The 27337-nt window shown below is 38.5% G+C and overlaps 1 protein-coding gene across 1 annotated transcript; it reads right to left on the bottom strand.

Annotated features, from left to right (window-relative positions):
- Window positions 1-2224: 2224 nt before the first annotated feature.
- On the bottom strand, window positions 2225-22894 carry LOC136838593 (neuroguidin). Its single transcript, XM_067103800.1, has 7 exons — window positions 22752-22894; window positions 16712-16826; window positions 11275-11360; window positions 10852-11053; window positions 4008-4170; window positions 2801-3024; window positions 2225-2354 (listed from the first exon to the last, which is right to left on the bottom strand). Exons 1-7 carry the CDS (start codon window positions 22764-22766, stop codon window positions 2332-2334), a joined length of 828 nt encoding a protein of 275 aa, XP_066959901.1. The 5' UTR covers window positions 22767-22894; the 3' UTR covers window positions 2225-2331.
- Between the last annotated feature and the right edge of the window lie 4443 nt (window positions 22895-27337).

Genomic DNA, 27337 nt, shown 5'->3' with positions numbered 1-27337 from the left:
GTAGTAATAATCCAATTCTTTGACAACCTGTATAACCTGTCAAGTTGTCACCTGGGAAATCCTGACCAAAGCTGGCTAAGCAGGTGTTGAACATCTTTGCTAAGTGAGCTTAGACTAGTACAGTATTAATTTTAGCTTATTCAAATGGTTAACTAATTGCACATCAGAGATTATAATGATACTGAGATTTTTTGCATCATTCCTGTCAGTCCAGTTACTGTTTTCTGAAGGTCTAGCCAAAGTGCCATGCATCGTACCACCACCAGCCCCACTGCTTGATGAGCAAGACCTCAAGCACCTGCCATGTCAGCAAAAAGACCTGCCCATCATTCTCTGTTTCATCATCAATCACTTCTCCTTCATAATTCACACTTGCATTACTTTCAGTATCACTTAACTCTTCTTGCTGATATGGTAGATCATCAACATTAGTATTCAGTGCCCTTAACCCTTCCAGTCATCATCATTTTTGTCACTGTAATCCTCTTCAATATCAGTTAGCAAATCACCATCTTCCATTTTTAGGTAATTTGCACCTAACACTGAGGCCTTGGATGTGGCAAGAATCAGTGCAAGATGTACTGATCCGGGGAGATCAAGGATTAGGAGCAGCACCATCCATCAGAAAATCTTACAGATGCCATTCCACTAAATCCTGAGCAGAGGCCTCATAACTTGCCAATTTGTTATTTATGGTTCATTCAAGCAACACGGATGCTTTTCCACAAATTCATTCAAATACCACGACACAAAATATTGAATTTCATATGATGATCCCAGGAACCCATCCCCAAGATACTGTATATTTATTGATGTTTGCCAGAGTCAGTGAGGTTAATGAACTGCAACAATAAAAAAGTTTTAAATAAAATTTGAACTGAATCAGTTCAGGTTATTTTCAAAGCTTAACTTCACAGAATTCAGGAATTTTATTTCATGTTTTATGTATGTGACCGAAGTCCCCAAACAATTTAAATTTGCACTGGACCCTGGTTACCTAATTTCACTCACTTTCTTTCTTATGCAATTAATGCTAACAGCCTTGCCTTTCCTTTCAAGAGGCTTAGCATAAAACAGTTTCACAGAAGTGTTGTCCCAGCTGTAACCCAACAGCGGTAAGATCTACCCAGTCACACCATTGAATTGTTGGAACTTCAGAAGTTCAAACAGGCTCTCCCAAGTTTCATTTTATAGTTAGTATTATCTTATTTTTCTTATTTATTTCTTGTATACAATTTATTGTTTATTTTCAAACTACAGTGATACCTTGACATAAGAGTTTAATTCATTCTGTGACCAAGCTAGTACTCAATTTGCTTGTGCATCGAACCGAATGTCCCCATTAAAATGAATGGAAATACTATTAATCCGTTCCAGCCCCCCAAAAGACGCACCAATTTTTTTTGTTACTTGTTTTTAAATAAGAAAACTATACTTTATAAATAACAAATAATGTATAAAAAATAATAATACATAATAAAAGTGAGTGTAAAGAAATAAACTGGTTTTATTAAGTGTACTTTACCTTGAAGATCACACGAAGATGCTGGTGGAGGTGGAGCAGTGAGACGAGCGGGCTCGAGGAGGTTTTTCACGTTGTGCTCTATCGCTAACTTAACTTATTTGCTACACACTTAATGACACACTGGTAAATTTAACTTACACACTATGCTACAATTTATTTCACGCTTCATATCCAAGGTAATTGGCCTTTTCTTCTTCTCAGCACTGGTCTTGACACCCACTTTTGTAGGACCCATGGTGAAAACTAAGAAATGTTCCAAAATACAGGGACAAAGTGAGAAAACAAAGTGAGAAATGCTACGAGATGCTGTGGAGATGCTCTCATCACAAGGTAGCCACTTGAACTGAATGAGATCGCATGGCTCGGGCAGCTTGGTGTTGGCAATGATGGACACTCTGGGAGATGGTTTGCTTCTTAAAGTAAAAAAGAGAGCGTGCACCGGCTCGTATCTTGGAAAACTTGTATGTTGGTTCACTCATAAGTCAAGGTTTGGCTGTATTTTTATACTGGGATGCATTCCCCTTTGGAGCATTTGGTTTTGTAGCACTAAACCTAACATTTTACCACTAAGTTTACAGCTTCACATAAGAATCTTCTTAACAGCTTTGCGAATACCTGCACTGTACTGAAATATGAAAAACTTTCCTACTCACATTCCAAAACTATAAATTTTGCTTTCATGCTACAATAAAAGTAAAATTGCCATTTATTTTTACAATTTATTTTCACAAAATAATTTTCATTATACAATAAACATTCACATTTGCCAACCATACCATTAAGCTGTATGATATGAAACTTGATATCTATCGATTCCTTTTCTTGAATCCTGTAAGGTAGGGAAAAATAAGAAATAAAAAGCAAAACATAATCAAACCTCTGCCATTTGTTAAGCTTAAACTTTCTTTTACTCAAATGAGAATAAGTGGCATATGCTTTCAAATCATTACTTCAAAATTTTCAGCCTAATTCACAGCAATTTTATACATTTTGACCTCAAGAAACTATACGGCAAAGGTACTCAAAGAACAATTAATTTATAGACAATTATTTTTATAATTCCTCTGATATAACATAACTTACTGTGTGATCACACTGTCACTAAGCAGTAAAACCAACCAAAATAAAAAAAAAATGTAGTACCTGTAATTACAGAAGTGTGTAATGGAATTTACTCTTCTTGAACGGTTTACTTTATGTACATGGACAAATCCTGCTTAGTGCAAGTTTATTTTATAAAATTTGTTTTAATGTAACAAACTTTACATGGCTTACCTTTCTTACCCTTTTTCCCCTTCCCTGTTTTCTTTCCTTTAAGTGCTTTTCCCATTTTTCTTTTCTTGGTAGGCGGTCCTCCTGGTACATAGTCGTCCTTTAGAGCATCTACATTGCCAAGCCCCAAAAGCTCATTCCTCATGGTTCCAATGGTCGTAAACTGGTTCAACTCTGCCTCTTCCTTTTTGCTCAATGTCTTCCGTACAAAATTATCTTCCTCATACCTTTTTAAAGAACACATTGACAAGTCATTAAATCATACGTTTGTGAAGGCATTTTTTCATGCTTGTAATATCTTTCAAGAGGCTTACTACTTGCTTTTCATTTTACAAAATATACAAGCACTAAGAAAGTGTTAATATGACAATATAAAGCCCAATAATACAGCCAGCTGCACTGTACAATACCACACCAATCCCAAAACAAGTTAACATGTTAAAGAGTGTTACTCAGGCCACTTTAATAATTTTTTTTCATTAATCATATGGTGCTTTATTTCAAATCTGCACTTATCACTAGGCCATTGTACCTGAATGGAAGTAACAAAACTTGGTTTGTTATACTGTTTCCATACAAGCTTTTTCATATGTTTTACATTTTCCTGTTTCCATACAAGCTTTTTCAAAATCGTGTTTGGAAATCTGGAAACTAAACCCTCATGATCTTCCAGCATTTTTGGCTTACAAAACAAGCAGCAACCCATCTTGGAAAGATCACATCATGGGCCTTCTGGCTAAGTCTGCTTCTAAGAAGCAGATTTAGTTAACCTCATCCTTCCTTGTATGGTGCACTGTACTACCCTCAGGTCTGAGGACAGCCTTCACAAACTTTTTCTTACAAAATAAATAACCCCCAATTGAATTAATTTTAACTCTGTCATATGGCTGCTTACCCCCCTGCTGATTTTACCAATGTTACACTGAGCATTGGTCAAAATTTTGTTATCATACCATGCTCAACTTTCACTGCTGGACTTCACAATTCTAAATACACCCAGTGAAAGTCATGAACTGAGGATTAACAAGTTTTATCAACATATTATACTGTTTACCAACTAAATATGGAATTTCTGCCCCACTTCAGTATTTTCTGCAGCATTTCAAATGCCTTTGTATCAAGACTTGGTATGACAACAATTTACTGATGTCAGCTGAGACATGATTTTATTGGTGCACTAGGCTTGTATTGTGCAAAACCAATGCCTTACCTTTCCAGCTCCTTTCGTTTTTTTACTGATTTGTGTTTCAGGGTATCAGCATTGTATACTACTTCTGGCTCATCTACGTGTTCAAAGAGAGCATCTCGTAAGACAGCAGAGTTGAGTGCACGGCGACGCGCTTTCTCTAATGCTTCTTTCTTACTATCTTCATCTGAAAAACAAAAATTTTGAAAATGTCTCAAAATATTAAAAAATACAAAACAGGACCTTATATAGTTTCAATACTGCATAAAACTATAAACCCCAAATATTTTCAAGCCATAATTTTGATAACTCTGACATAACACTTTGGGCTGATTAAATAATTCCATTATACCTTGCACTGGAAGATGGTTTTTCTCACAGATATGAAAAATGCAACAAAAATGAAATATCTAATCAACACCAAAGTCCTCCATCATAAATAAATGGAATAAGTTGTAGCATAACAAACAGAAATTATTACACATTTAAATCCCTCAGGAATGTCTACATCTCAAGAACAAAAACATCACATCCTGAAGTAATACTTCCACATTTACAAAAGTGAAAAACTTGTTTAACCCATGGATATTTGATGTTAACAGCAAGTAACAAAGTATCTAAATACAATATTTTACTAAACATACAGAATATATTATGTGACTGTCCTAATTTCAACCAACAAAGTTTTGGAACATACCCCTGGAACAGATGTTATAAAAATTTCCAACCCTTTCAATTCATTCAGCTAAGAATAAAATTTTATTAATTGTCATGTTAGGCTATTTTATAAGATAATCTTCTAGATATGACCATCTTCCAGATATCGAAAAGTTCAGCTACTTCTTAGACGTATAAGTAAATTTACTGTTGAGACTGGTGGAATATATGGAAGTGGATAGGAAGCTCCCTTTAAAACTGAATTTTTTATTTCAGCAAAGATCAGCTAATTTAATATGGCTGTGAAGCACTTAATTCCACACTGGGCTGGTTATCTCACTCAAGGTATAGCACTTAACCTGTCTTACACATACATCAATTACTCCGGCATATTCTCTGTCTCTACATATCAGACAACACTAAACATATAGTAGTTTTTTATAGTGTAGTCGCTTGTTTCGTCCTCAAGGAGTTACCTTCCATGGGTCTGTCAGAGCTCCATGGTGACCAAACTAATATCAAAGAATTCTGTTTTAGTCGGTCTCTTGGCCAGGTATTGTGTCATAATGATAACACTATAACACATGATGGAGTATGTAATGGACTCAAAAGATAAGAGGGCTCTTTCCCTTATCTTACAGCAAAGCTGTACCCAGGTTATTTCCTCTGTCAAACCTGCTAAAAATGGAAATGGAAGTGATTACAGTATGCGCATGCGCAGTCCTTATTGTCAACAGACAGACTGGCAAGAGACCAAGGAAGCCATACCTTTTGTTAGTCCATTTGGAACAGATTCAATTATCGTCAGCACTCACAAAATTCAACAAATATGGAAACATCTACAGGGGAAAAGTCAAAAGAAGCAAGTTAAGTGTTTAGTTTTAAGTCCCAGTTAAAGTTTTAATTTTTGTAATTGGTAGCTAATTTGTGTGAAAGCTGAAAACCCAGCTTTTTTTGCTAACACATGGCCGGCGTTAAGTCGCAATCGCAGATTGTTAGTTGTGAAAAGTGCAAATTGTTTTAAAAATTTGTCATTTTAATTAGATGTTTTAACTAAAAGAAATGTTCACAATTTATCATTAATATAGAAAATCCTTTCAGATTCTATGATGATGTCTACAATAATCTAGGCAGTAGCCTAGATCAGATTAAGCTTAGACTAGACAAATAGTGGATGTTGTATGTAGCTTATGACCTAGGATTACATATCCTTAAGTGCGAACTAAATAACCTGGATTAGGTATTAACCTAAATTACACTAAGTACAAACCTTTTAAGAAATATCCTACAATAGGGCGTAATGCAGTAGCTTAGACCAAGGACCCTAGGATTAGATAACAGCAATAATCTCGGCAAGATATACAGTAACCTAGCTAAAGGGCTACATATTGGTAAAATTTTTTCTTCTTTATATAGCCTATACACTTAAGCGAGATCTAAATAATCCAGATTAGGCAGTACCTTATACTAGGTTAAGTGATAACCCTTTACAAAACATCTCATTACTGGACTAAGCGTTTGCTTACACCAGGTAGCCTAGGACTAGATAAAACAGTAATCCTGGTTTGATGAAATGGTAGCTTAGCTTTAAGGCTACATATTAAGGTAAATTTGTTTTATTTAACCCATACCTTTAAGCATGAATTAAATAACCTGGGTTGGGCAGTAGCCTAGATTAGAGTAAGATATGTGCAAAATTTGTAGTATTCTCCTGGCAGCAAGCTTTAGGGAAGAAAAAGTTCGTTTTAAGCTGTCTCGATGGGTCCTAGGGTTCGATGGGTCCTAGGGTGAGGAAGGGGATTATATCTTTCCGGCACAACTCTGGCGGCAGATATTTACCCTTTTTCAGTCCCCAGTACCTCCCAGGTTAACCCCGCTAAGGAAGTGGAGGAATCTTTACGTTAGGGTGACATCCCTATTAATGGACATGAAGTGGACACTGCCACTGAAACGGCCCTGCTGAACCCACAAGGATCAGGGATACAAATTCAGTTAATCATGGAAGAAACTTTCCAGAGGGAAATCTATCCCCCATGCAGCTATCAGATGCTGAAGAGGATCTTTCCCCAAAAAGGGATACTAGGATCCACCTAACTCCAACTAAAATGGCTACATTCTCAGAGGGGTATAGTAATTCACCCAGGACTTCTGCCCCTTGGTTAACAAGAAGTTACAGTTCAGTTGCTGAAGCTCAGTCAGACTGCACAAGCTCCCCAAAAAAGGATACACAGTTTGCAACATTTGATCAATTCCGTAAGGAAATTATGAGTGACATCAGAGATGTCCTTGCCATAAAACAGCAATATATAAGGGACACGATACACGATTCCGAAAAGGAAATTAGGTCAGTCCTGTACACCCCAAGGTGTAATAATACTTCATCCTATAACCAAAAAGAAAGAATGAATATAAATTCTGCTCAAATAGGGTCTGATGTTAGAATTCCGACTGGAAACAACAAAGTGGCCAGCTCGGACTACAAAACTTCAGATCAAAAGATAATAGGGGCTCCAATATTCACCCTTGATGATATTGATAATCTTTGGCAAAATGCCTCAATGTGCATTTTCTCTCCCAAGGGTAAGTATCTAATTAATGAAAGAAAAACCATGACCAAAGATGTACATATGGAATTTAGAGAGAGGGCAGCATTCCCCAATATAGAATGGTGCCTGGTACCACCTTCAGCAGACATTGAGAAACCACTAAAAGAAACAGTTCTCCTACCTGTGTCTCTAGCATTAAAAGCTATAGAAGACACCCTTTACCAGGTCAATGGAAAATGGATCTCTAGTGCTATTTGGGATAAGACCCAAATTGCTCACCGAGTAGGCCCCCGCCTTCTGTCCCTTCACTTTTAAAATAATTAACCACATGAAGGCAGATTTTCAGAATTTTGTAGTGACTAGAAAACAAGAGACAATGGCAGAATTAAAGCCATTTGCCAAGTCATCCCAGTCTCAAATTATTCCACCAAGGATTAGGCAATGCTTCAACTCCCTTTTGAAAGGAAAAAGCTTCCTCTACATATAGCTACTCAACAATTGGGGACCCCTATGAGAAGAATCTCATAGGTGACAGCCTCGTCAGAATCTCATGCTAGGATCTGCCTCCTTAGTATTATAACCTCTACCACCTTGCTGGAAGTTGCCACCAAAAGGCTTCCAGAAGATTCCAGAACTATTTTTACTGTTGTTGCCAAAAGTGTTATGAGAACCCTATGGGAAGCATTCTATGACTTTCTAGAATGGCGTATAAAAGCACAAATGGAAAGACTGGAGGGCTCCAACAAGGCACTCCCAATGTGACTTCATTATTACACTCTAACCCCTTCTGTAAGGACCTGTTTGAGGAGTCTGTTGCGGCTCAACTTAATGAGCAAGCCAACCAACAGAATTGTACAGTGCATGCTCTCCTTGGAAAATGGGAATTCAGGAAACATAAAACCCAAAACTTCCCTTTACCCAACCTAAAAAAGGCTTACTATGAACAAAAATTGTATAAGCCTTCAGTCGACCCCAAAAGTTTCCCTCAAAAACAGTTAGGTGGTCTGAAGGGACAACTCCCTACAAAGGGACAACAACAACAACAGCAAAGAAATCTTTACACAGGGTCTAAAGACACTCCTACAAGGGAAAAGGAAAAGTAACACCTGGAATGCCTATCATGGGCAAAGGCAGAGGAAGAGGCAGATCCCAATAGGAATTGTATGGTCAGGGGTTGGCTTTGACAACGCCACAGGCAATGGAAATCTTCCCCTTAGGGACAAAGCATTGTTTTCAATAGGCTGGGGTGGAAATGGTCTCATCCTCCCCCCAACCCCCGACCTTTAAAAGGGTTCCTCCAAAAACCAGACCCCTATCCGGAAGATTATGTACAGAAGGCCCTGTTAAAGGAAGCCATAGAGAAACATGCGTATATTCGCCATCAAGCACATCTCTTTAGTGTCCTCAAAAGGGATTCTTCTAAATGAAGAGTGATCCTCGACCTATCAACATTGAACAAGCACACTGTTTGCCAAAAGTTTCGGATGCCTACCGTTGCCCAAGTACATTCAATCATTCCACAAGGGACCTGGACAGCTTCTACAGACCTGAAAGACGCATACTTGCACATCCCTATCACCATTTCCTCCAGGCCCCTCCTAGGGTTCCAGACAGGGAAAGATATGTACAGATTCGAAGTTATGCCCTTTGGGCTAAACATTGTATCAAGATTTTTTACAAAATTACAACGGTAGTTGTTCGAGAACTCAGACGAAGGAATATAACTCATAGCCTACCTAGACGACTGATTAACCTGAGGGCCCACAAGAAAAGAGTGTTTAAGAAACCTAAGAGCAGTGGTCAACAGACTCCCATCAAAAGGCTTTCTAATAAATTGGAAAAAATCCCGCCTGATGCCCAGCAAACGTTTCCAGTGACTGGGACTTTGTTGGGATATTCCTCACAGCCAGCTGTCTCTCCTGATCAATACACAAATATGTTCTTTACACAGCCCAGAGTTTCCAGACAGCAACTGGAACGTGTGATGGGCCTGCTGCAGTTTGCATCAGTAATAGATCCAATACTCAGATTGCAACTAAAAAATGTGAACAAATTCTGGCTATCACATGCAAGAAAATAGATGTGAGACCGACCTCATCAAAAGAATCAGAAAGGTGGGGAGATGCTTCAGCCCTGGACCTGGAAGGAGCCTCTGGCAGAACAGGTCACCCTGACTCCTCCATCTGTACGAGTGACAATACATACAGATGCCTCGTTGACCGGTTGGGGAGAACATTGAGAGGATCGTCAGGTGGTGGGAGCACACTGTATTAATGGACCTTGCATAGGCATCTGACAGAGTACCATGACAAATAACTTAACTAGCATTATGAAGCAGATTACCGAAAGACTCATTAAGGTAATGTTATTACAGAGGCAGGTGCATCAAAAGAATCTGTAATAAATATTTGTCTTCATCACATATCAGCACTTAGTACTTTGTTGCTGATCACATTGGTGGCAGAAGCTACATAGTAGTGCACAAAAAGGGAGCTCTGGAAGCCACTTTATGCAGATGACCTAGCATTAACAGGTGGAAGAATAGAATGGACATGAGAGGAATGAAAATCAATGTAAGCAAAAAAAAATTACAGTAATGAAAATCAATGTAAGCAAAAAAAAATTACAGTAATGAAAATCAATGTATGCAAAAAAAAAATTACAGTAACTGATAAGGAAGGGATGGGAAAAGTACTATCAAAGAACAAAATGCATTACAAGAGCAAACTGGAAAGAGAAGGGAGCTCAGAACCCTGTTGTGATAAATGGGCAGGTCTTACAAAGAGGTAGAGCATTTTGGTTACCTTGGGGACAATGCATGAAGCAGGAGTTAAGAGAACAATAAGAAAGACAGCATGGATGAAATGGAGAGAAAGCTGGGCTACTGGTAAATAAAAATGTTCCATATGTAGGGAAGACATGACTTACAACAGGTACACAAGACTTGTAATACTATGTTCAGCAGAAACATGGACAGTGACAATGAAAATGGAAGAATATTAGGATTCATGGCCACAGTGGGAAGATTGTAGAATGAATGAGGAACTGGTGGAAATGGGGTATCATACGGCAAGAGAAATGCCGAGATCTAAGAGAATGAGATGGTTTGGAAATGGATATATGATGAGAACTGATGAACAGTTAGTCAGAAAAGCAGGTGACATGAAAGTAGCAGCATGAACACCTGTAGGAAAACCCAAGAAATAATGGAGAGAGGGAATGAAGACGTAACCTTGATGGGAGGTAAGGCAGAAAGAGCATATTTTACATCTAACCTCATCAACAGAAAAGAAGATGTAAAATCATTAAGATGATGATGATGATATTTTATTTTAATAGTATTTTCTTAAACTGCACTCCTAAGTTCTCTTAGCTGCTTTACTCTTTTTATTTATAAGTACTGTAAAATGTGGAAGTTCCCTAGAGAAGTTCATCACCTAGTTTATCTCAAGAATGTGTATACTGTGCATAATGACTGTTCCTTACTATTCAACTACAATAGCCAGACATTGTCTATGCTACCTAGAATCTATTAAAGTATGTTGTTAATAAAACAAGACTTCTAGCACAGAATCAAAGTTCCTGAAATACAAATGACCTAAACTTCATTTCTGTCAGAACACTGAGTTTTCCAAACAATAAAATGACAAAATTTTTCATCTTACCATAATGAACTGGAGCAATTTTTGGAACTTTATAAGTTTTTGGGAGTTCTTTCTTCCTAGCCCTTTGACCCTTCTGTGGATCTTTTACTGATTTTTCTTTTACCTTATCCTCCTCATCTTCATCTGATGAAGAACCTATGTTGTCTAAGTTTCCTTGTGTTCTTAGTGGATCACTGACACTTAAAGATCCTTCATTGGCAACCTGGAAAGACAATACAGTTTTTAACATATTCATTAATTCATTAAATTTCATGTATTGGTTCATCACAAAAATTCATTAATCAGATTCAGCTTACAACAATGAGCTCTATCAAGTACAATTTGGTCTTTATGCAAAAAAAAAAACCTTGACAACCACCAAAAAAAAGTTTTGCATGGGACATTAATCAGCCACCATGAAAACAGATGCCATAACCAACTTACCTTAACATATTTATCTATCCGATACTTTAGTTTATCTTCTAAAGGACGTAACCTCTCCATAACAGCACGTAATTCCACAAGATGTTCTGTGGAAAATCAGCTTTTGGCTTCAAAACGTAAAAACTATATTCACACTGAACATTTAAATTTTCTGAGGTAACAGTAATAGCATATGAATTAGCATGAAAATAATTATGCAGTTATTAGTGATGGCATACGTATTAGCATGAAAATAATTATGTAGTTATTTATATGAGTCCATACATACATGCATTACCATGAAAATAATTAAGTAGTTATATGTGTGCTAATACATATACAATAGAACCTTGGTTCTCGACGCTAATTCGTTCCAGAAGAAGTGTCGTGATTCGATTTTGTCGAATTCTGAGTTAATTTCTCCCATAAGAAATAACTGAAAATGGATTAATCCATTCCTGACCACCAGTCATTACCCCAACCTTGCCTTTTTATACAAAACTTTACACAAATTACAATTAAATAGGTTCAGAGTTGAATAACTTACCGTATCAGAAGCACTTTTACATTTTTAAATGCATACTGTATCAAAAAAGTTGGCCTATGACCAATGCGGCCGTATTACCATAGGTTAGGCTAAGTAGGCTTATAGGCACTACCAGAATGTACTGTAACAGGTACACATGAAAACTGTTGTTAATAATGATAACAATGAAAAACAAGCCATATCACATGAAATTAATAATACAGTATTTATAAACCGAATTACTGTATGTCTGTTATCATAAAATTAAGAAAAATTTCCGAAAATTACGTCGGAACTGAAAGCCTGTGGCAGATATAAACAAACCAGAGTGCCGCCCTGGTGGTGTCATCGCGGTACTAATTACATAAACATTCTGAATGTTTATGTAATTAGTACCGCGATACACCACCAGGCCAGCGCCTGGTTTGTTTATATATCTGCCACAGGCTGCCGAGTTCCGACGTAATTTCGAAATTTTTCTTAATTTTATGATAAGACATACAGTAATTCGGTTTATAAATACTGTATTATTAATTTCATGTGATAATATGGCTTATTTTTCAACAGCAGCAGCAGCATGTGTGGGCTTTAAATGCTTTTAAATAAGCATGGGAAGAACGCCACCAACAACGCCAACTAGCAGCAGCCGCCCGAAACTCTTTTTTCTACAAAAATCATATGATTCATCGGGTCGGATTCCGGTTTATTGTTTGAACTCCGACACAAAATTTACTCAACATTTCGTGTTGAAATCCGATTATTTCGAGTTCTAGTACAGTCAAGGACAGGGGTTCTACTGTACTATCTGGTTCAAAATTAAGTAACCAGACACTGTAGTTAGCAGACAAAAAAACCCCTGCTACCTCGTAACGTAAATTATCCCAAACAAGTGGCATAAGACTGTTTCAAACCATTCTTGTCAGTATAAAACTTCAACCCATACAGCAAGATTAATACACATCCCTTTACAGTATCTTATCATTTTACTGCATTCCATTTTCCTCCAGTGCTCATGATCTTCTTTCTGGCGTTCTTTATATTGCCTAATAATTTACACCCGCCCCTGTCCATCAACTACATTCTCCAACTATATTTTGTCACATACTTCTATTTATTATTTGTGTGACATGTATGTTGCTTGCTCTCTAGCTTCTGTCATGTTTACCTCATGATTATGCAATTAAATGTATAGTTCCACTTCTCACAATATGTAATACTCGTTGTTTTTTCATGACTTGTGTATGAAGAAATGATGCTAACAAGTTTATTTCCTGAAATATCAATATTCATCCTGCTATTACTTTTTCTTTTGCTTGCATTATATATGGAACTGACTTATAACATCATGCCTCAATGAAGGTAAAGTCCAGTCCTCAAGAACAACAAATTCAGTGTCATCAACTGATAAAGATCCTGTTTCAACTGATTTGTTCTCTTACATCGTTCCTGTATGTCAGTTTGTAGGTCTTGGCTGGCCTCTGGAAGCAGGTATTCTTTAAGACTTAATCCACATCTTCCCAGCTTGCCTGATATTACAACTCAGGTTTTTTCCATGATGAATAAATTTCAAGCCCTGAAAAACTGTTTCTTCTACTGCTTTTTATCCTCAGTCAACAATGTCCCTCTGCTACTGTTTCTGTCCTCCTCAGCCACTTTCTTAAATTTCAGTTCTTTTCTGTGTTGGTATTTCTCATCAGATTGTCCTTTTTCCTTTTATGCAATTCAACCTTCTTTCCAGAAATAGTGGAAACAAACCCTCTTCTTTTCCCTCCTTTCCTTCACTTTTCATCCTTCTAAAACCACTCTCCAAGTCTAATTTTTACTTCCAACTGAATAAATTCTCATCACTGTTGTCACTCTTTCAGACTTCTCTGCCATTCAAGTTTTGGCTGTTGTTTCTTTCCAGATTCTGGCAAGACAACACTCTCACATTCCTTACAGAACAGTTTGATCTGACGACCTAGGACTGTTAAAAAAGCCCCTACAATGATGGCAGCTGCTTGGATCATTGGTTCCTGCCTTTAAACATCCATGAATCAGGACAACTGCTCAGCTACATAGGGTGTTTGCTGTTCTAAATGTACTAATGTTCACACTAGTAAATAGTCTTACTGACTGAGTTCATGCTTTAAGAACCACTCATCTGATCACAGAGACAATGCTTCCAGTAACTGAGAGGTGCTTTTAGAGGAGGATTCACAACAGGAGAGTTCCACTGCCATTTTTCCCAGATCCTAGTATTTTGGCCTTTATAAAAGGTTTCCAGCTTCTTTCAGCTGACAGTTGAAAAGCATTAACAAACTGGCCACAAAGCATTGCGTTGAATTCCTCAGGAATCACTAAATGTCAATACTGTACCAAAATTGAGTATGTTGAATTTCTCCTGCAAGAATTATGCATAAAAGAGTTATCTCAAGGAAACTAACTGGCTGCTTTTCATTTGACAAAGCCAGACACCAATGTTAGTTTAGAGCATACAATATTGCACTAAGGGACACTACTGAAGTTGATCAAAAGGAAACATGAGTGGGCTCGAAACTCACCATACTTTACAATACAGAATGTAAAAGCAAACTATAATCAGTAAGGAAAAGGGCCTAAAAAGAAGTCACAACATTGAAAAGTATCAGCTGGTAAAGGCTGGGGAGCATAAAAATATATTTCTTTAAAAACAAAATTTATTTTTTATATAAACCATTACTATTCTTATAACAGTCAATTTCATGTGCCACAAAATCCTATACATATTAGTCCACAAAAAGTACTTCATTAGTTAACATAAAGACACTTTCATAGGTCTCCAGCAGCCAGCCAACTGCTGCATATGTATTCCAGCCACTTAGCTGTGGAGAAAATGGTAAGGATGGAGGCAAGCAACTTGATTCTTATAAGTGCAGGTAACTGGTTTGTTATCATCATCATCATCCCGAACAATGCTGTGAGATGCAAACAGCCTCTACGAAATCTGCCTTGTATATTTCCTGTGCTTTCCCTTCCACGAATCTCCACTCATCCCCAGCCTTCCTTCTCACAGTTCTCATGCAAATAGATCTGGGACTTCTAGATCATCTGATGCCTAAAGGATCCCAGCTGACATTATCAAATGCTGCTCTCCCAAGGACGGTGAAAAGGACATGTCCAAGCCATCTCCCTCCCTTCATCACTATATGTACCATCTACATCTCTTACAGTATTATTTCTCATTCTTTCTTATCATCTGATTCATAATATTGTTCTTAAAACTTTATAATTAAAATGATTAAGCCTGTGGTGTACACATTTCTGTTGCAATGATCCCAGTCAGTCCAACTACTGGGTAGTGGCTCCATACATGTGCAATGTCCTGATCCTGTGATGCTGTTGGTGGCTGGTCTGTCAGGGTACTTATGCTACTGTACACTTGAATCTTGTTATCTGTGTGGTCATGTTCCTACCATGGACCCATCTTGGGACAGCATGAATGTCTCACATTACAGCTCCTATCCTGACAAACATTCCTGTTGCATCTTGGTCATACTGACTGTCCTGCACTCTTTACTCCTGCCTGTGCTGAAGCCACCGCCTGAAGAACAGATCAATGAAGAAGTCACCCAATCACTCAGAATGCATGCATAGCTCACCACTATGAACCTCTTCCAAGCTCATAACCATAGAAAAACTATACGGGTAAGGTAATCGTACCACCTTGCTAGTGGAAGAAAATCATGATGCCTGAACTGAGACAGGCGAGACAGTGAAATACAAGTCTGACTTAACAGGAATAGGTAGGAATAGGTGCAGCCACATGTGCTCCCTGAAGTAAACAAATACTGCTTCAACTGCTACACACACAACTAGCCCAACAAAAAAGGATCTTTCAAAACAACTTCATCCAGACTAGAAGGCATCTCAGTTGAAGAAGAGGCACTGGGAGTTTCCAGCTCATACCTGTTTGTCCTGCTGACACCTCATCTAGTAAGCAATTTTCCTCGACTGCCAACAGGGAAGTAGTATCATCTGTAGGTTCCATATGTACTAAAGATGTAAACAGGGTGTTTTACACATACACATATACACACACACAGTTTCCATGATAAGGCAAAATCAGAAATCAGTGATCATGATAAAACAGAAGATTAATGATAACTTTTTGAACAATGTTTTTAAACATAACTTACAGAAAGGGCCCAATCCACACTGCAATATGAATGATACAATACTTGGCATAATTCAGGGTAAGGAAACACTATGAATCAAAAAGGTAAGTTTATCAAATTATAAGTAAAACAAATTAAATACTGTATAAAACAATATGGTAAGAACTGATAAGCAAGTTGCTGTATTAAAATACATTAATGGTGATAAAACATGGTGGGCTGTGGGTAAACACAGGTTGGCTACCTACCTACCAAACTGTGTCAAGAGAGTACAAATATGGAGAAATAAGGTAGATAATTGCCTTTTGCATATAAGTTTTCAGCTTGAAGTGTGCGTGTTTATGGTTATGAGGTGTTGACAAGGTAGGGGGAGTAAGGGTACAAAATTGCTGTTTTACATCACTAGTTTTTTTATTTGACCTTGTCTGGATTTCACCCTTGTTCAACAGGGCCTTGGCTCTATTAATCCTCATACACTGAGCACACAAAAAAGATGTTTTCACAGCCTTATAAACCTGTCAAGCACTCTGATTATGAATTCACATACAATTTAGGAATATACATAAAATTTACTGTGATGAAAGTGATGAACTGACTGTGATGCTATATAGTTTCCTAATGTGGGTATGAGAACTGCCATTCCCTGACCTCTCTGATTGGTTTGTCTATCCACAGAAAGAAATTATAAGGTCTTGTGAATCACAGGTTTGTATTCGCCTACAAAATTTACTATCCAAATTAATGATTAAATCAACAAATGATAAAAAAGCATTTTTAAAAATAAAGTTACCCTTACCTATGCTTTTATCGTCTTCCAACTTTGCACCGCTCAGTTTTCGCAGAATCACAAAACTCAAATTTGTGAGGTATGACAGGAAAGTTTGGTTCTTCAATTCTAAAAGGCTTATACCCTAAAAAAAAAATATTTTTTAAAAGACTTTGTACATTGTAGAGCAACCTACTCTTTAATACATAATCACCACTTTAATATTACTTCAGCTTTAAACTACTGAATAATGACTTTTTAGGATAAAAAGCACAGTACGTGAAAATAAAAGCTGTAAACAGACGGAGAATCAGCATGCAGGTGCAGCATAATAGTAGAGCTAGAACCTTTTGCTGCTATCTGAGAAGATCAAAGGGTTACTGTCAACTCAAACAAAATCTTTTAGTAATCTGAATTTTTCCTGTAAATACAAACCAAAGCCTTTTACATAGAGAATCCTTCAGCATGAGTTGGAGAGTGTTTAAGCTTGGTAAAAAGTTGGTTACCTGATGGTTTTAGGGGTGGGGGCACGAATACCCCTCACTCACTTTCCATCACTGAGTATGTTTTCTTTTGACCTCAGGGAAAAAGAGAGTCAACTGAGGTAGGAACTGAGATAAGGGCATTCTGTATACATAGGAAAAAAATAAATTATTTAAAATTTTATGTTTGTCCTTACGGAAATACAATCCATTACATTTTATATGGGATACAGGCAGTCGCCACTTACTGGCAGCATTGGTTAACAGCGTTTCGGTGTTACGGCGCTTGGTTAGCGACATTGTTAACCAGATTTTCAGCAATGAAAAACCATAGGGCAAACATCCTGTTTATAGGCAAGCAGTAAAGAACTGCACACAATGAACATGAGTGTGGTGTAACTCAACTCTGTGAGCTTCAGGAGAAACATAGGCTAAATATAGGTTTGAGGAAAGCGAGCAAAAAACACAAAAACAAAAAAGACCCATACTTGAAATAAAATTTTGAGCTGTAGTTGACTCATACAAAGAATCTGTGTCTGTGAACCCACTCTTGGCACACATAATTCAGAGTTAGTTAGTTATAAATGATTTGTTTAACCAGACCTCTGAACACAAACACAGTCTGTAAACCAGGCATGTGTAGAGTAAAAGGGTAGCATTGGATCCATCCAGTGTTTTTCTGAAGAAACAAGGGAAATAGAGCTGATTCTGCTACTTGCATGAGCACAATCTGAAGATGTTTGTTGTTGTTGAAGATTAAGCCACCACAATGCTGGCATGGGCTCTTGCTCTCAGAACAGCCTGTAACAGTAGATGTGTTCTGTACAGAGATTAAAACTGACGGGTATAAAAGAAAGGAAGAAAAGGACTGACATGGTTACAAACCCTTTTAAACCTTGCGGTGCCCATCAGTAGGCAAAAAAGTTTGACAGCAGAAAGTCCTGGTTGAGTTATTAGAGGAATTTATTTCTGGTGATAGAAATTCATTTCTCGTCATAATGTGGTTCGGATTCCACAATAAGCTGTAGTTCCCGTTGCAAGGTAACCAGCTGGTTCTTAGCCACGTAAAAATAAGTCTAATCCCTCGGGCCAGCCCTAGGAGAGCTGTTAACCAGCTCAGTGGTCTGGTTAAACTAAGATATACTTAACTTTAACTTTGTAGAAGACCAGGAAGGAAAATGTAAACACTGCAGATTGAGAAAAAGTACAAAAATCTGAGGAGGATACTCCGAGGATTTTACTTACTCAGGAAAAACAAAAATCTTTGATAAGAGGTTCAAAGAAGCAGCTGTTATTCAAAGCAAACAGCAGCTACTTTGGGCCGAGGGTTATGGATGAGGTGGGGTTGTATACATTCCAGCAGTGCTCCTCCTTCAACAGGATTTCTTGTAAGTTTCTCAAAGAGAATGCTAATACCTTCAATTGTGACAATTATGAAACTGTCACTGCCTGCTGTGGCACTCTCTCAGTTGGCACTGGCTGGAACATCGGAGGAGGAAGGAGATGGGTGTGAAGAAAAGGTGAGGGAAGGGAGGGTCTAAGGTTTGGAAAGTGGAAGGGGGTTTGGATCAGAAGGAAGGGAAGGTGGAGGTACAGTTTCTTGTGGCTTTGGAGTGTAGTCGACCTTTCCTCTCGGAGTTCAACACCACTTCCATGGTCTGGGTGGTGGGTACTGCTGTGGTGTTGCTGGAGGTGATTGCTGTGGTTCCATGCTTGTAGATTCTGCTTGCTGTTTTGGCTTAGGAGTCAGCCCTGATGGTCTTGAAGGTGGAAGAGTACCTTTCATCCTTGCCACTCTCTCTAGTCTGGCACTGCAATGCTTGTTCCAGGCATGGTGTTGACAGGAACAGTTGGGGCACTTGCTTATCACTGCTTCTCCCTTCTTGTATGCATCAAGGCAATGTTTTTTGGGGTGTAGTTTGCTGCAGATTCCACACCTCTCCTTTACTGTGCAGCAGCTGCTGTGGTGGCCAAACCTATGGCACTTGAAGCATCTTAGGGGCTCAGGTGTGTAGGCCTCAGTGGGGAAAGATCCTCATACACCAAGGGAAACCTGGGTTGGTATGTGTCCCTTGAAGGTGGCAATGACTTTCTTCATGGGGTTCCCTGACTTTCCAATGCATCTATCACTGCCTTCTTGATCCGTTCAGTGGATCCAGTAGCTGGAAATCGGCGTTTTCTCGCAAGAAATCGGCAGTTTCTGCAGTTTTTGGCGTGACATTCATGGCCCACAGACTGGGCACACAAAGCAAGCAGGCAGCATGGGATCCACCACCATGTTTCTGATAGGGAACTGAGAATTCTCAGTGAGGCCTGGGCCAACTCAAGGGCCAAAGATGGAGGAGGCAAAGATAGGGTACTGTGCATGCTCAGTGAGGCCCATGCCAACCCAGCCAACAACTGATGGCACCTCAGATGGCCAAATGCTGCCACTTCCTAGAGACTGGGAAGAGCATTCACTGGAAGTCGTATGGGACTTATAATGAGAGGCTTCTTGGACTCTTCTTTTTCTTCCTGTGGGAGGAAGATGAGAAGGAGGGCAAGAATAATCTCAATGATAGGAATGGAATGAAATAAAAAATTTGGGCCAAAGACCAGGCATTGGGACAAAAGAGGTGATTCAGCACTGAATGGAAAATTGAGAGTAAAAAGGTTTTAAAGCAGTTTTAAAGGTGTAACAAGAGGAAAACCTCACAGTTGAACTATGAAACAACTGTTACAAGAGGGTGGAAAGTAAGATGAAAGAAAAAGAATACAACATTGGTACAGTAAAAGAAATGGAAGTGGGTGCAACTAGGGGCCAAAGGGATGCTGCAAAGAACCTTACGTAATGCCTACAGTGCCTCAATGATGGGGATCAGGAGGAGGACCACTAGTGCTTCCTCTTCCTGCCTCTAGTTTATGTATTACTCTCCCCTGTTAAAGTAACAGTAGTTAATGCCATGGCTACCATGGGAAGAAGGACCACCTATGGAAACTCAACAGACTGAGTAGCAACAGCATGCATAGTAGTCAATGTTGGAAGGATAGGTGTGTTGATCCCCTACCTTCTAGGCAAACTCACCTCACTCCCGAGAATAAAGTGTATTCGGGAGAGAGTAGTAGTGAAGTGTTCAGTGGTGAGGAGGAATTAGTAGGCTGCCTCTCAAAGGCTAAATCCTGTAATGAAACTTCCCAACTGCAGTCAATTCTCCCCTACAATGGAGTAATAAATAGTTGGGATCCACCACAACACAGAGAGAGAGAAAGGTTCACTAAACCTTCACACTTCCAAAATTGACACTATTTCTCATATAACCAAAAACACTCAAAACAGACACAAATTCAACTTGGCAGTCAGGAGAAGCGCAGCAAGATGTCTTCGCTTAACAGCACCTGAAAAAAAAAGTGCTTAGTGATGATATGATAGGTGAGTGAGATATTTCCCCACTCATCCCCAATAACCAACAGTTAACCACCTTGTTACCAACTTCAACGACCATTTCCAGCTCACAATGAGGGATATGCCTACATATAAGACAATCATTTGTATTTTGCAGAAAGATTTTCCTACTTCTTAAGGACATGTTGCACTGTAACAGTTGCATGAAATTCTTACTGACCTTTCCTTTGCTCAGCCAGATTAGAAATCTTGAAAATTAATAAACCCCTATATTTCAGTACTTTATTTCTTACTTTCAAAGGGCACTGTTCTGTGCAAAAACCTGATACAGGTCAACCATCGCTAATCCAGCAATCGTTAATCTAGTTTCATCACTAATCCAGGACTAATTTTGGCTAGTGAAATTTCAAATTTTCCACTGATGCTATACTAATTGTTGGCACTACTTATGTGCTTATGTGCGTTCCCTATGCAACACGATTGTGTTTGCCTTTTGGGTTGTAAACCAATGAGCAAATGCAGTAAAAATATAAATGAAAATAGCATAAACTATAAATAAGAAAATCATAAGTATAACAACACAAAACAAAAGCTGTAGGAAGTTCTCCAATGCCAGCAAATGAGTTTGTGGGTTCATACATACCCTACGACATGATTGCATTTACCTTTAGGATAGTAAAAATAAAAGATGAGAAAATACAGTAAAAACATAAATGAGAGTATCATAAAATATAAATTTAAAAAATCATAAGCGTAACAACACCAACCAAAACAAGCTGTAGCAAGTTCTCTGATGCGAGCAAATTAGTTTGGGCATTCATATGTATGCTAGGCACACAAATGCAGTTATCTTTTGGACTTTAAAAATAGAAAATGAGAAAATACAGTAAAAATATATATGAAAATAAAATAAAAATAAATAAAAAAATTAAATAAAACAATAAATAAAAATAAATGAAATTTGTGCATTTGTAATTACGCTACGGAAATGATTGCATTTATCTTTTGGGTTGTAAAAACACAAAAAATTAGAAAATACAGTAAAAACACAAATGAGAATAGCATAAAATATAAATAAAAAATCATAAACATAACAACATGACCCAAAACAAGCAGTAGCAAGTTCTCTGATGCCAGTGAATGCATTTGTGCGTTCATACATATGCTAGGCACACAATTGCATTTATCTTTTGGGTTGTAAAAATAAAAATGAGAAAATACAGTAAAAACAAAAATGAAATTAGCTTAAAATATAAATTTAAAAAATCGTAAGCGTGACAACACAAACCAAAACAGGCTGTAGCAAGTTCTCCGATGCCAGTGAATAAGTCTGTTTGTACATACCTATGCACATGATTGCACTTATCCTTTGGATTGTAAATATAAAAAATTATAAAATGCAGTAAAAGTATAGATGAGAATGGCATAAAATATAAATTTTAAAAATCATAAGCATGACAACACGAACCAAAATAAGTGGTAGCAAGTTCTCCAATGCCAGCGATTGAGTTTGTTTGTTCGTATGCACCCTACATACACAATTGCAGCTATCTTTTGGGTTGTAAAAACAAAAAATGAGAAAATACAGTAAAAATATAAATGAGAATAGCATAAAACATAAAAAAATCCAAGATAAAGAAAATGGGAATCCTGAAAGCCCTTCTTCACCTAACATGTAAATGTGCTTCGTTGAAAATTCCAGCTCTTCACTTTGGAAGTGGCAGTGATGAACTTTCTTGCGTAAGTAAACAGAAGTACCTGTGCCATTTATTTTGCCTGTGCTTCATTAAAATGTCACTTGATTTTCATTTAAATATTTATTTCTTCCTTATTAACCGACTTGTACTGATTTACAGCTACATGTACAAAAGCTTTGTAGGATGAGGTGTTTAACTGTTGAGTTAAGTGTATTCTACCCTAACCAGTCTGTTATTCAGGAAAATCACTAATCCGGGGCCCTGCAGGTCCCAATGATGCCAGATCAGTGATGGTTGACCTGTACGAGTTTATTGGAGAACTTATGCATAAGCTATATAAAAATAATTTCAATACACTGACTGTCACATGAAATATTATGTTTACTGTATTGACATAAATAATATCACAAGAAATCTACTTCTACTAAAGATACTTCATGCATACAGAATTGACATTACATAAAATCTTGGAAAATTTTCTTGACTTTTACATCAAAGCTTGTACCTACCTTTGAAGTATCCATTTCGCCATTCTTAACTTTGTCTCTGAAAGCAGTGGCACCAGCCAGCACATTGTTTAGGATACTTGTGAGGTCTCCAAGCAACGCAGTACCTCGAGGTAAGTCAGAGGCCACAATCTTACTCAGCAGAAGCTGCAATAAATATAACCTAAAAACATCTACTTCTGTGTAGCCCTGTAGTGTATGTATAACCTATGGAAAAATACATTACTGGGTATTTCAATACTGTACTTAATTATAGTGCGCTCAACAAAGTAATTTTTTATATTAAACACAATTTAACCAGGTATGTTTGGCAGTTCACACTGTATTAAATACTGATTTACTCTCATATATGGTAAGTAACCCTTATATTCTTTCTTACAATCATTAAAGTATACTGGGCACTAAGAGACAGAAGGATGAAAATGAAAGGAGACTTGTGGAAGTGACAGTTCAGGAAAGATATGAGAGGCAGAATTTCAAAGAGGACCTTTGCATCGCATGGTAAAGGAGGTGATGACACTGATTATTGTAACTGGGACAGGGACTCTCTCTTATAGTATATGAATCATTAAAGATACTAGCTTTGCTGTGCCAGCAGAGTTTAATTACAGTATAATGCAATTTGTTTTAACACAAAATCCTAGCCATTTACATGAGTCTACCCGAGCAGTCAGTACTCCAAAAGATGCACTGTTCCCTAAAGAAAATTCCCAATAATTGCCAGCCACCCCTATGTTTTTATGCCTATTTTTTTCTGTCACAAAAAGACAAATTTTTAATCAATTTGTTTTTTATAACTTACAAACCTGAGGTCTTTACGTACACGGAAAATTTCAAAACCAAGCTGGATCTGGTTTAAAAATAGAACAAGGTTGGTGGAATGGGAGCACTAGCCAATGGGAAGAGAGAGTAGGTGGAGCCTGACCTCTTTCCCCTTCGCATAAGCCATGAAGTACAAGTTATCTCTCAAACCATCTCCAAGCAAGATGTGTGCTGCCCATTCTAGCATAGAAGCTGGTTTTTTTTACTCATTTCCTGTTCATTCTTTGCCTTGGCGTTCTGGTTTTTTCATTGTTTTTTTTTTTGTGTGTGTGTTTCTGTGATATATTTGTGATTATCAGTGTGTATTTGCTTCGATATGCAAACCCATGAATCATCTAAGAAGGCTTTGCCTCAGAGGAAATGCCCTGGGTTAGGCAACAACCACTGTTTTCGTTATCTAGCCTCTCTTGATACTGATCCTCATTCGACTTGTAGCAGATGCAGATCAAATGATTGCAATGTAAGTAAACCTGTTCAGTGTCATGATTGGTCTCCAGAGCAATGGAAGCATTTTGATAAGAAGTACAAGAGGAAATCAGCTGTTCTGTCACAGGAAGGCTTTGTAATTCCAATGGCGTCGAATGCCGCCACTCCTTCTTGTTCTTTCTCTCCTTCACCAGAATTGCCTCTCGTTGCAGCTTCTTCTCAGGAAGATTTTACTCTTTCTCGTTCTCCTATTGCTTCGTCTCTAGATTGTTTGAGAAAGGGTTCGGGGATCTTGTGATTGATTTAGTTGCCTCCGTTCTTTAGGGGGTTGGCTTCCCCACCCATGAGGAGGGAGGCAGCTCCCCCTTCTACTGCTGTTTCAGGGATGGATGTGGAGAAGCTAACTGAGTACTGATCTTCATTAGACCTACCAGGGAAGCCCCACCTCAGGGCCTACTGTCCCACCTCTTGTCTTCCCAACTCCCAGCATCTGTCATCATGTCAGTCTCTACAGCTATGGTGTCTGTGACTTCTGCTTGTGTTTCTATGGCCACAACCTCCTCGGCCTACACCATACCTTCATCAGCCATGCCCCCACCATCACTTTCCATTCCTGGGCCTTCTACATCTACGCTTTCTGACTCCTTTTTTCAAACCCTGGTGGAGAGAGTCAAAGGTCCATTTCTGAGGAAGTTCAGCTGCTCCAATACGAAGAAATCAAAGAAGAGACGTCGTAGATCCCCTTCTTCCTCGTCTTCTTCTTCTATTTCATCTTCTTTGTTGTCTGTTCGTTCCATTCCATGGAGGCTTTGGAAGAAGAAGAACTCCATGGCCCCTCCTCGTAAGAAGAGCTGCAGGCCCTCTTTGGATTTTCCCTCCATTTCTCCTTCATCTGGGGGCAAGACCAACCATCTGTCTCCTACAACTGATTCTCGGTCGGCTAATCATGGCCGTATTGTCACCTCCAGGTTTGTTCCTGGTTCGTCTCCAGCTGCCGCTCTGGGGTTAAACGCCGTTACGGACGGCTGTACATCTTCTAATTTAGTTACTGATGAGCGTTGCTCAGTTCCTGATTCTTGTACGGCAACGCACTCTGTAAAAGAAGTCTCCTCTAAGAACCGTAGATCTACAGATTGGGTTCCTCCTCAGGAAGTTGTAGTCATTTCATCTTCTGCTTGTCCTGCTCAAGAAACAAAGGTTAAGACTATGCCCATCAAGAAAGACAATAAGGCGGCCGTAAAGAAGTCGACATCACACCTGCGGGAATGTTCTCATGATTGGAACAGTTCCTCTCTTAGGACAAGCAGTCCACAGTCTCATTTGCGAGGCCATGATCATTCTCCATGCAGTGTCCTTTATGGTCGCAGAATCAACCACGGCTGTCCTCTCCTTTAACATATAGTCCACACTCTTGTTCTCACAGGCGGGCCCACTATCAAGACAGTCCCTTCTCATTCATTAGCACAATGCATACTCAAAAAAGTGTTAGACTCATGAATGACAATAAGAAGTATCCTCAACACTCCAAGAGCCAGATAAAATTCAAAGGGCCTGGCAACTTGTAAATACACTATGATGAGGCTCCACCTGGCAGAACAAGTCTTAAGGTGAGATCTTTATTTGAAGCCTCTACTAAGGGCTCTGGAGGCTGAAGCTAACAAGATGGGCAAGACAGTTCAAAGTTCATCTACTAAGGAAGAGAGGTCTATGCCCCTTAGTCAGAAGACTGGCTCAAGGCAGAGCAATAGGCTTCACAGCTGGGCCTGAGAGGAGTTAGTCTCAACAAAGGTAAACAAGTAAGCCCGTGATTAGTGCAAAATAACTCTAATCAGAGAAAGATTCCATCTATAACACCAATCAGAGATGGTCCACTCCCTGGAATACAGAAATTGAGAAATTGAGCTACCACAAGTTTCAACTTGATGGTCATTTAGAGTACAACAAGAAATCTTTACTTAACTGCAGCCAAAGAAAAAAATGCATAATAACAGCAGGTGACTGGAGGGTTCCCTCTATTCATCCACCTACGATGAGTTAATTTCTTTGTTACCAATATTCAATAACCAATTCCAGCTCACACTGAAGAATACTCATACATAAAATGCTCTGGTTTGTATTCCCATGCAGAAAACATAATTTTTACGTGATAAATTGCATATGGGTGGAAATAAACATCAAACATGACTGTTTCTGTTTATTTTTTAGGCCTTTTCAAGCCACTTCAGTTTTCTCTATGGCCATCAGAGGTCAGAGGAACATTGTTGAGACAGAAACATCAAAGTCTACAAGTCCAAGCATAGCCAATCATGAAATTCAAGGTGCATGGGCCTTTGGGGGGTTCATCATGTCTCAAATAATAGATTTTTAATGTCTTTATCAAGAAACCCCATGGAAATGCCAAAACTCTTATTCCCCTCATTCAAAAGGACATCTTATGGAGTCAGTGATTATCAGGGATGGGTGGGCTCATTATAGATGTCTCGCCTTCCTATGGATATAACCAAAGGACTAATAACCAGTGAATATTTTGTTCATCCAGTGACTGGTGTTAATGCCAAGAATATCCTAAGACTGGACAGATATCAAGTTGCAGGCGTTAAGATCAAACATGTAAAATTACTTCAAGTAGTGCTTATTTTTATAAGCCTTCACTGAGGTGACTTCATTTACTGCACTTCCTACTACAGGGAGGGTTTTTGTACCCTCCCAGCCAAGCTATCCCTGATACTGAATCCCAACCCCTTGAACTCCTGCAGACCAAACATATGCTAATGGGGATGTATCCTAACCTAATCTACCTTAAGGTGCTGTGCCCTGGCCTGGCCGGAGGCCTTTGCCACCCTAGACCCCCTAAGACATCATGCATAGCATAACAGTATTATTTTAATACTAGTTTTGATACTAATGGTGTTATGCTATGTTCTTAAGTCTCCTTAATATGGTTCATAAGAAAATCATACTAAAGTACTAAAGTCTATTGTTTATTTACTGTTACTGTTATAAAAACCATCTCAGATAATATTGCAACATTCAGGCCAATGGGGCTGGTACTGAACACAGCATTTTTGCAAGTAGGGCTTGTATTTAGGCTATGTAGAAATTTCCAAAATTTTCTATGACAGTTTATGTTATTTCTAATTACCATACCTCAGCCTTTTATATTTCTCGTGAAGCATTTGTTTCGTGTTTCTAAAGCCTTAAAAAATCCCTACAAACAAAAAGAACAAAACAGAAAAAGGGGTAGAGTGTAGAGGGAGGGGATCACAACTTACTTGGGGTTCAAGGGGGCATGTTTTACCTCTTCCGCCAGGATCCCCCCCCCTTTCCAACCAAGTTAGGGC

Source organism: Macrobrachium rosenbergii, chromosome 5 (genome assembly GCF_040412425.1).
Source record: "Macrobrachium rosenbergii isolate ZJJX-2024 chromosome 5, ASM4041242v1, whole genome shotgun sequence".
Lineage (NCBI taxonomy): Eukaryota > Metazoa > Arthropoda > Malacostraca > Decapoda > Palaemonidae > Macrobrachium > Macrobrachium rosenbergii.
The sequence above is the reverse complement of the archived record's forward strand: the minus strand, read 5'-3'. Positions and strand labels throughout refer to the sequence as shown.

Excerpts from the sequence above, each read along its gene's own strand:
- LOC136838593 (XM_067103800.1), bottom strand. Across the intron at positions 11,361-16,711 it reads GGAAGACGATAAAAGCATAG|AACATCTTGTGGAATTACGT; the intron begins GTAAGGGTAACT and ends GATTTTCCACAG. Across the intron at positions 4,171-10,851 it reads AATTGCTCCAGTTCATTATG|ATGAAGATAGTAAGAAAGAA; the intron begins GTAAGATGAAAA and ends TTTGTTTTTCAG.